A 10,161-nucleotide genomic window follows, 5' to 3' on the forward strand; every position below is an offset into this window, starting at 1 on the left:
GTCCATCCACGAGACATCACTTATTGACAGGAGGGAGTACCAAATGTACCTTGAACTTATATTTGAAGCTCATAACTACGCATGATCACGTGAAATCTTTTGAATGATTCCATTTCAGAAACCCATAAACACGGAGGATATTTTATGGTCACGTCCTCTGTTGGACTCTGTCTTCCTCATTAACGGCTGCATGCGTACGGCATCGTTTCAGCCGCCATCTAAAGGCTCAACCTTTTGGTCTCCTTTGATCCTATAATTGATGGCCCAGTAAAACCTCTGGCTGCCAGTCTTGAATGCATTTGGCCTGATGGCGTCTCAAGATCATCAGGACTATGGCATGAGTGCCCACAAGATGAGCGGCAACTCCTGCAAGAGATGCAGCCACTGCGACTCGCACTACTACTGGCATCATCTGGATGATCGGCAGAAGCATTTCTTCAAGCTCATGCTCGGCGATTTCCAGCAGAAGATGGTACGAATTCCTTCATCAGTTCCCCTTTATCCCCTTCTCAAAGGAACGTGTTCTTAATGTTGGGAGAAGGAAAAAAAAAACAAGAATCTCAGTTTTACTTTTGCATCGTGTGTTCCTGCAGATCGTACCGGAGAAATTTTCCAACAATTTCAGAGGCCAGATCTCTTGATGGCGTTGCCCAGGAACTCACTCACTCACACACAAATGCAAGATAAGGAGACAATAGTATTTCCGGCGACGAACGCCGCGGCCGACGCAACGGCCTGTATCTTGGCTGTTTACTCTCTGGACTTAGCAAAGGAAATGGAGCAGCACAGGGGCTACAAATAGGCCAGGGAACGACGGAGCCGCTGCCTCCACGCCTGACCTCAACGCCACGATCCGCACGACTTGCTCAGCAACGTCCGCGTGAGACCCATTCGCTCACTCGATCCGGACGTCACGGCTTCCTCTGCATGGACGGGCACCACGCACACCACGATCTACTAACCACCTACGACTCGATTAGCCCCAGCAGCTCCCCTGCATGGTGACTGGATCACGTACCTACAGCTCATGCAAACACAGCTGCACACACACGCACCTAATTAACCTGAACGTACATACTCACACGCGACGCACGCGACCTACGTCTGCCGGAACGCACACGCGCCCAAGACGTGTTTATTTCCAACAGTCAAGCTGGAAGATCCTGATGGGAACTTGTACAGCGTCAAAGTTTCACAAGATCTGAACAAGTTAGTTTTCAGGTATGGATGGGGGGCACTTTGCAGCGCTTATGAACTGGAGCAGGGTGACATGGTGGTGTTCAGATACAGTGGGGACTCCCACTTCAAGGTCCTCATCTTTGATCCAAGTGGATGCGAGAAAGAATTCTTCCGCATCGTCATGAATCCCAGCTGTGGTGTCCGACAGCGAGTCATTCCTCATGAACAAACTCCATCCGGGGAAGGGTTAGCGCGGCATCGAACCGGTGAACTGAGCCACAGCAGAAAAGCTTCAAAGATGACTCCAGCAGACTCACCTTCACAGAGATCAAGTACTATTCAATTTGAAACTTTGCATTTACATATGTATTTATTTTCTATTTACTTTTTGCAAACCTTCTGACCTCATGATTGGTATTGCGTCAGCTGAAGAAATGACATATCCAGATGATACTGTAAGCCCCATGGATTCAGGTGTCCTTCAAACATCCTCCGGAGCGCGCGCTATCTTAGCAAAGGGATGCATCCTGACTAGTGCGCAGAAGGCGAAACTCGACGCATTTGAGAAGAAAATCAGGCCTGGGATTCCATTGTATGTCACAAACATGAACAAGGCCAATCTGTCTAATGGATATATGGTATGTTGTCAGTATGTTTTTCTTAGAACCAATGGCTCAACCTGCAGCTTCTGTTACTCAATGTTCAGATTATTTTGTCACAAATCTGTTCGAAATTGTTGAACCGTTATCATCCTGAATTGTTCAGACAATTTGATTTAACCACCGGATCGCTGGACAGGTCATTTGCAAGGATTACTCTGACAAGTACCTCCCACATGAAGACCAAACCATCACGCTGTGCCACTCTCCTGGTAGCAGGAAACGGGATGCGAATCTGAAGATCTCCGCTGACGGCGCGTACATCTTCTCCACTGGCTGGCGGAGCTTGGCTCGCGGCAACGAGTTGCAGGACGGCGATGCCTGGGCACTCGAAGCATCGATGAGCGAGGGGCGAGTGACAGTGTCGGTCCATCCTCTTCACGGAAGCCACAATCCACCAGGTGATGCAACGCTAGCTCTGCACATTCCAACCTTCCACATTCGTATCAGTTCAGTGGTGATCTCTGAATGTCTGATGGCCATGGCGACCTATGTTTCCCAGATACTGTGATACGGATACGGCGATACTCGGATACGCTATTTTTCCAAAAACACCGATATACATGGATGTATATGTTTTATTTATATTTATAAAAATACATAATAGAGATAAAATAAAAATGCATACGTAGTTCATAAACATCACTTAAAATGTTTTTGGAGTACCTGGTTGGTTAGTATTTGATACAATAATTCATCCATCTTACATGTATAGAGGGTATATATTTATAGACAAAATAAGGGAATAAAATAAGGGAACAATAAGGGGATAGGGTTTCGAGGTGTCAAGAAGGAATGAGAAAGGTATCGACAAAGTATCCAGATTATTTATATAAATATTAATAAAATATCCGATACTTGTCCGATAATTTGTCCGATAAGTACCGAAGAAGTATCCGTACCTGATACATGAGAGTTCACGAGTATTCGACTAACGATGTAAGGCTATTCACAATGAGAGTTTCATGGAGTGTTTCATGGTATTAATTAGCCTACCACATCAGCAATTTGGATGACATGGCACATCATTTAAAAAGTAAGAGTTTCATGGAGTTTTATGAGGATGAAACTATATTAACCCATTTCCAAGAACTTGGAAACCGTGTGAAACCTCCATTGAGAATGTTTTGTTTCATCTTCACACAATTAAGTAAATCTTATTGGTTATTTATTTGCAGCATTTAAGTAGTATGTTGGCATATGAAATAGTAAGATGAAACTCTCTATTGAGAGAGGGTGTTTCATCCTTCTACAAAGTTGACGTGGCATTCTTGGAAACATGGACATGAAACCCTCATTTAGCCTAATGTAAAATGTTTGGGGCTGATACTTCTCTCGCAGAACTAGGCGCTTCACCGCCCCTGCAACTAGACACCCACCCAGGTTATATGGTGAGCAAACACACAAACCTAACGCCGGAGCAGAAGAAGAGAGTCCACGACAAACTCCGGGAATTCAGGCTAAAACCTTCGTCTTTGTGACGGCCAAAAAGCGTGGCAACGAGAGCATGGTAAGTCCAGTCCGGTACCATTTCTTTAGCCCAGAAATTCAGTTGTTTCAGGCACCCAGTTCCTGAATCGAAGGTATATAAGAGCACACCAAATCCTTCAGCAACGATCTGATTCGTGTCACCTGGGAAAAAAATGCAGTGCTTCAACAAGGACTTCGCCATGGAGCACCTCCCCCGGGTGCCGCAGACGATGCGGCTGCGGCGGCCCGGCGTGAGCTGCAGCTGGGAGGCTGAGCTGCAGGTCAGGAACGAGTGCAAGGTGCACCAGCTCTGCCGCGGGTGGAAGCAGTTCGTCGACGACAACGCGCTGCGGCAGGGCGAACTGTGCCTGTTCCAGCCGCTCGGCGGCGGCGGCGAGGACGACGGCGAGCTCGCCATGAACGTCCACATCCTTCGCGGACACTGATCGCAGCGGCTGCAGCGAGAAGTTGAATCGTGACTGTTAAGTATGATTTAAGGTGTGTTCGTTTCCTGGGGCATAAAGTTTAGAGGGGTCACATCAAAAAGAATCTTATCATTTACAAGTATTAAATAAAGTCTAATTACAAAACTAATTGCAGAACCCCAGTGCTAATTCGCGAGACGAATCTTGTCGGAGGAATTCTCCAGCCGGGTGGCGGAAAGCACCCGCCTAATCCTAGTTAAGGATGGGTCTGGAGGGGACTTAGGAGCGCTCGATCGGTGGACAGATGAACGCAGGAAGGACACGAAGATTTAGAGTGGTTCGGGCCGCCGGAGCGTAATACCCTACGTCCACTTTGGTGTTGTATTGGCTGCGTGAGCCTGAATGGAAAGCAGCATAAGCTTGTGTGTTTCTGATTGCTGAGCCTTGTCTTCTAACGAGTGCACTTTCCCTTTTATAGTTCAAGGGGAGTGCTTACACTGTGCGGGACCCCGACAGGTGGGTCCGGCCAACAGGGGCCGTTCTACGAGAGATAAGGAGGTCTTCTCCTCGAGCTCCTCTCCGTAGTCCTCTCGATCGAGAAGTTGACGTGCGTATCCACAGCCAGGATATGGCCGTGTACAGCCTTGTCTTGCACTGTATCCGGCGTCAGCGTTGCATAACAGTGAAGCCGTGCTGTCTCTGTTAGGATGGGACTTCCTGTCAGGCGGCGAAGCAACGCTGACCCGATGCGTGTGCACTGTTACAGCGCACGCCTTGGCTTTGCCTATTACAGACCATCATCACGCGTGCAGCGCCGTGGCGGGACTGTACACAGTCCGCGCACTGTGCACGGTGATATGACGCGTCGCCTTCAGAACAGGCGGGCTTACCGTGGTGTCAGCCTACCTGCCCCGTGTGTCAGTGGCAGGCCGCACCTTTTGACTTTGGCGCGCCCGACTTAGCTACCGCATTAAATGCTGGTAGGTGGGGAGGGGACCCGCAAGGGGCCTCGGGCCGCAGGCACGCGGCGGGGCCAGCCCCGCTCCTCCCGCTGGGCAACACATGGCGGCACCGGACCCCTTCCCGGGGGAACGGGGGCCCGGGGCCCCCGAGGCCGGTCGGAGTGGGCTGGCCTGTGATGGTCCGATCATCACACGTGGCGGCCCCGGACCTCCCAGGGGAGGCCGGGTCCGCAGGGGCTACCCGAGAGCTCTCCCGCCTACCTGGGTGTGCAGAGACCCCGGGCCTCATGGAGCTCGGGGGAGGGTCCGGAGACCGCGGTCCCAGCTGTCAGGCCCGGAGGCCGTATGCCACGTGGCCCAGAGGCAAGGAGGAGTATGGATTATGGGAAGCCGAAGGCCTGGACACCCTAGCGGGAGGTACCCCTATCTGTATGTACCGACAGAGGCCCCCGGGCCCACCTTGGGAGAGGGATGAACCCGCAGGTGGGGCCAAATCCCAGCACCGCGCCGGGTGGACAGCTCGTTCCCGCCGGGCAAGGGCATGGATGTCCTTTCGCCCGTAGCGGGATCCCCGAGTGGCCCGTCCTCCGCGCGCACCGTGCGCGTCAGATGGTTCAGATTCTTGTCTTATTCGAGCCCGTCGCGCGGCTCGGGCGGTTCGGATTCTGCCCTTCCCACGACCCTCCAGCACCCACGCCAATGACTGGTGGGCCCGAGCTGTGAGGGAAGGGGAAGGCGCCGCTGGCGACCGCTCGACTTCTCCTCGGTCGCCGCAGGACGCTAAGGTGGGAGCAGCCTTTTGCATAAAAGGTATGCGCCGAAGGGAACGGCTACCTTTTCGCTCTTGCCAACAACGGACGCCGAAGCGCCCCTTCGTCTCCGCATCCCTTCTCGCGATCGGCTTCCTTGCGCCCGGCTCTTCTCTCTTCCTTGCTCCTCCACAATCCACCCCAAAAATCATCATGGCCTCGCTTCCTTTCCCGCGCCGCTTCCAGAGCCAGGAACAGTTGGACGCGGTGCGGCGCCTTCTGGGGTGGACCGCGTCGGCGAACGCCGGGAAGGTCAGGGCCGGCGAGATTCCCCTCCGCGACCTTGCCGCGGGGGAGTTCGTCCTCTTCAATTCGTACATTATGTGCGGGTTGGTTCCTCCGATCTCCTCCTTCTTCCTCCTGCTCCTGAAGGAGTTTAGCCTCCAACTTCACCATCTCACCCCCCACTCCGTTCTCCTCGCGGCGGTCTTCGCCCACTTCATGGAGATGTTCGTGGGGGTGCGCCCCTGCACCACCATCTTCAAACACTTCTACTCCCTGGTTGGGACCGGGAAGAAGCGCGGCGAGATTGGCGCGTATTACTTCCAGCTCCGGCACGGGATGGCGGGCGCCTACATCGCCGCCTTCTCCAGCTCCAAGTGGGAGGACTGGCGTGAAGGCTGGGTCATCGCGGTAACCGACCCCCACGACCGCCTGGAACTGCCGGCAGAGGGTCCCCAGAGCGATCGGGGCACGTGGAAGGCCAGGCCAACGATACTGGTGGAGCTCGACCCGGTACTGAGCCGGATCAAGAAGCTGGCTAGGAGCGGCCTGACTTCCATGATGGTGCTGGGCGACTTCCTGAAGCGGCGAATCGCCCCCTGCAACAGCTGTCCCGGATGGCCTACGTGTACACGGGGCTAAACGACTGCTGCAGGATCGCGCGCGGGACCGGCGGCGACTTCACCAGGGTGGAGCTGGAGGCGGCGATCCGGGCGATGACCGGCGAGGCGTTCGTTCCAGAGTCCCTGGTCCTCCCGAGCGGAGTGAAGGCCCTGTGCGAGGACCAGGCACTGCGGTCATCGGTCCTGGCATCGATGCCGACACTGGACGAGGGTGGCCTGGCGGTCCGGCAACTGGGGGGGCGATCCCAACCGCGGGCTCCAGATCCCTGGCACCACGCCGGACCGCCAGCAACGTTCCAGCGACAGTCCCGGGGGGCCGGATCCCAGAGGTCCGGCCCCCAGCGGGAAAGGGAAAGAGAAGGCGCCGGTGCCAGAGCACCGGCAAAAGGGCCACGCCGGGGCTGCCCCGGCAGAAGGACGCGGTGAGGCCCAGGAGCCAGCACCGGCCCGGAGCTACCAACCCGAAGGGAGCAAATCCCGGAGGCTCCAGCGAGGCGATGGCTCCTTGGTCGGGGAGCCGGCGCCCAAGTGCCAGAAGATCGCGGGAGCGGAGGAGAAGAGCAGGGCTGCACCTCCTCCACCGCAACACCGGCCTGCCCCGAGACAACAGACTCCTCCGCCTCCACCGCCAGAACGGCGGGAAGAGACACCACCACCACCGTCCGAGATCAGGCCACAGTCCCCGTCGCCGCCGCCCGAAGCTTCGAAGGGCGGGGACCCCCACCAAGGGTCCGGGGGGTCCTCGACAGGGAGGAAACTCCCCCGAGCGGCACGGTGCAGGTGGGAGTGGTACGACTACGCGTAAGCATCCTCCCCAGAGTTTTTTCACTATCCTTCTTGGATTCTGGTCCTTAACTATACCGGTGATTCGGCAGGCCGCAATCCCCAGACGTACCAACTGGGGGAGCCGGCCCCCAGCCAACGCCGGGAGGCCCGACGCCGACCCCAGCAGGGCCCCCGCCTGAGACAGCTCCAGAAACCTCCGGACCCGTGGGCCCGGAGCCAGAGGTCGCCTCACCGCCACAACCCGAAGCCGCCCCCCAGGAGGAGGACACCAGGTCCGCTGCAACGACCGAGGCGCCGGCGACAGCGCCGGGAGTCAAGGTCGGGCCCTCTCCTGCTGAGCTAGCAGCAGAGGGGGCCGCTGCCACGGTGGAGGCTGCAGCGCCAGAGGCAGCGGAGGCGGTGGAGGTCGCAGCTCCGGAGGTAGCCGTACCGGAGGCGATAGAGGCGGCGGCACCGGGGCCAGCAGAGAGAGCGGCACCGGAAGTCGCCGAAGTTGGCAGCAGCGCCGCCCCACGGGCAGAGGAGGAGGAACCGGAGGTGGTGCTGGGAAGGCGCCTCCTCCCGAGCACAGCGGAGGTTCCTCTCCCCCGGCTCATAGCCAAATGCCAGCAAGCTCAACAGGAGCTAGAGGCTGGCATGCGCCGGGAGTGGGAGAAGCTGGAGGCGGAGCGCCAGCGGCTCTTCGACTGGGAGGTCCGCCTGGGGGGCCGCATCAACTCTGTCTCCGCCCGCTACGCCGAGGAGCGCGCCAAACTCGTGGCGGGGCGCGAGCTCCTGAGGGAGGAGCTGGAGCAGGCGCGCGACCGAGAGGCAGCAGCGCACCAGCGGAAGATGGCGGCCACACGGCGGGAAGCGGAGGCTCTCCAGGGGCTGATCGCCGTGGAGAGGCTGAAGGAGGCGGCGGCGAACAGGGAGCGGGCCGCCCGGGAGCTGGCAGACGCGGCGAGGGAGGCGTTTGCCATGGCCGAGGCGCAACAGGCCGCCCTCGCGGATCAGGCGGCGGCGGCAGCAAAGAAAGAAGAAGAGCTGGCCGCTCGAGAAGCAGAGGAGGTGGCCCGGCTGCAGGAGCTCCAGAAGCGGGAAGAGGCCGTGGAGGAGGAGCTGGCAGCTGGGAACCGGAGGCTCCAGGAACGCGAGGCAGCGCTCCAGGAGAGGGAGGCCAAGGTGGAGGGACTCTTGGCAGAGCAGCGAGCCGGCACCGGCCGGTTAACGAGATGGGTCAGCGCGGTGAACCCTCTACTAGAGGAGCTCGGAGCCAACCCCATCCGAGTGCCGGAGGCCCCTTCTCCGTTTGGTGCCGCACTCCAACTGCTGGACACCACTGCCAAGCGGCTTCAGGACGCGGTGGCCGGGATGCAGGACCTCCTGGAGACGGAGGGGCGAATAGTTGCTCGGGAAGTGGCTGAATACATCCTCACCAGCTTCCGGAGCCATGACCCCTCCATCCAGCTGACTCCAGTTTTGGTCGGACCCATCCGGGCAACGGCGGCCGCCGCGCGGGAAGGAGTCCTGGAGGCAGCGGGAATGGTTGCATCACGCCTCCGGCGCCGTCCTGAACCTGCAGAAGGTGGGAGCGCCTCCGGACCGCCAGGGCAGTAGTGCCAGTATCTTTTTAGTTATCTCTTTTGTAATATAACTTCTGTTATTATAAGATAACTTTATATTGTTGTGCACATTTTCAGTAATGCGTTTAAGTATTCCATATGTCTACTTTTTTGCGAAAAACTTAGCTGTTTTCTTGATTGTCGATCTGCAAAGTGCTGTTGGGCACACCGAGGTCCCGTGGCCCCCTAGGAGGTAGTCGCGATAGGACGGGACTAGCTGCCATAAAACCGAGGTCCTGCACATGACTTAGGATCGACGTTTAGTAGACGTCCCCACGGGTTCTCAGTCTGGCCAGCGAAGGCCGCCTAAGTTGCGTAGCAAGCCAGAGCACTAGGACCTACATTCGAGGATTAAAAGGGGTCCCGTCCTCCGGGTCCATGGTCAAGGTACGACGACACCCACCCTTGGGGGGCAGGGTGTGTAGGCTTAGGGTACGGAACCAGGCTAAGCAGCTAGACAACCTTGGACCCCAGCAAAGGGCGAGCTCGTCCCCCTGAAGCCTGTTCCCAGGAGTCCGGCCCTTTCTCTCCTGCGAAACAGAGGTCCGAGGCAGAGACGTTGCGTAGCAACTTAGAGGAGGCTTTAGGCACAGCACAGACGTGAAGAACACACGGGGGTTAGCGTAATAAGAAGCGAAAAAATACAGGGTCACATAGACTTCAAGGACGCATTTGAGAACAAATTTTTCCTTAACGAATTGGTACAGAAGAGTTGTGCGATGTACGCCAGGGGCCGGGTTTATGAGGGCGGACCTCTACCGCCCTGATCCGCACGGCAATGCTACCAATTACAAAGGAAAAATTTCCTCTCAACCGGGTCCTAGGGATAAAACTTACGGAGGTGCTCAATGTTCCATGGATTGGGTAGTTGCATTCCATCCTCCGCTGCCAGTCGAACAGATCCGGGCCGGCACACCTTTGTCACCTTGAAGAGCCCCTCCCAGCTGGGGGAGAGCTTGTGCATACCCTCCCGGTTCAAGATTCGCCTTAGGACTAGGTCCCCGACCCGGAGCTCCCTACCTCGCACGAACCGTTGGTGGTAGCGCCGGAGCGCTTGGTTGTACCGTGCGTTGCGGACTGCTGCTCGCCATCTACGCTCGTCTACGAGGTCCACGTCTTGGCGACGCTCCTGTTCCTGCATTTCCTCATCAAAAGACCGGACTCGCAGAGAGCCCATGGTGATCTCCGGGGGAAGGCACGCTTCGGCCCCGTAGACCAGGAAGAAAGGGGTTTCCCCTGTTGCGCGGCTGGGAGTGGTCCGATTCCCCCATAACACACTCGGAAGCTCTTCAATCCACCTTGCGCCATGCTTCTCAAGGTCACAGTAGGTTCGGATCTTGAGCCCTCTGAGGATTTCGGCGTTGGCCCGCTCAACTTGGCCATTGCTCCTGGGATGTGCCACTGAGGCGAAACAGAGCTGGA

General features: G+C 56.9%; 1 protein-coding gene across 1 annotated transcript; it reads left to right on the top strand.

Moving 5' to 3' along the window:
* The first annotated feature begins 640 nt into the window (after nucleotides 1-640).
* On the top strand, nucleotides 641-3,626 carry LOC112885601 (B3 domain-containing protein LOC_Os12g40080-like). The gene is made up of 6 exons (XM_025951187.1): nucleotides 641-737; nucleotides 1,149-1,511; nucleotides 1,606-1,817; nucleotides 1,978-2,239; nucleotides 3,180-3,348; nucleotides 3,488-3,626. The coding sequence occupies exons 1-5, from the start codon at nucleotides 641-643 to the stop codon at nucleotides 3,317-3,319; spliced, it is 1,074 nt and encodes a 357-aa protein (XP_025806972.1). The 3' UTR covers nucleotides 3,320-3,348; nucleotides 3,488-3,626.
* Nucleotides 3,627-10,161: the final 6,535 nt, after the last annotated feature.

Source organism: Panicum hallii, chromosome 3, assembly GCF_002211085.1.
Source record: "Panicum hallii strain FIL2 chromosome 3, PHallii_v3.1, whole genome shotgun sequence".
NCBI lineage: Eukaryota > Viridiplantae > Streptophyta > Magnoliopsida > Poales > Poaceae > Panicum > Panicum hallii.

Bases quoted from the DNA above. Each gene is read 5' to 3' on its own strand.
- LOC112885601 (XM_025951187.1), top strand. From the start codon at position 641: ATGGCGTTGCCCAGGAACTCACTCACTCACACACAAATGCAAGATAAG. The intron at 1,818-1,977 runs GTATGTTGTCAG...ATCGCTGGACAG, and splicing joins ATCTGTCTAATGGATATATG to GTCATTTGCAAGGATTACTC. The intron at 2,240-3,179 runs GTGATGCAACGC...CTTCTCTCGCAG, and splicing joins CGGAAGCCACAATCCACCAG to AACTAGGCGCTTCACCGCCC.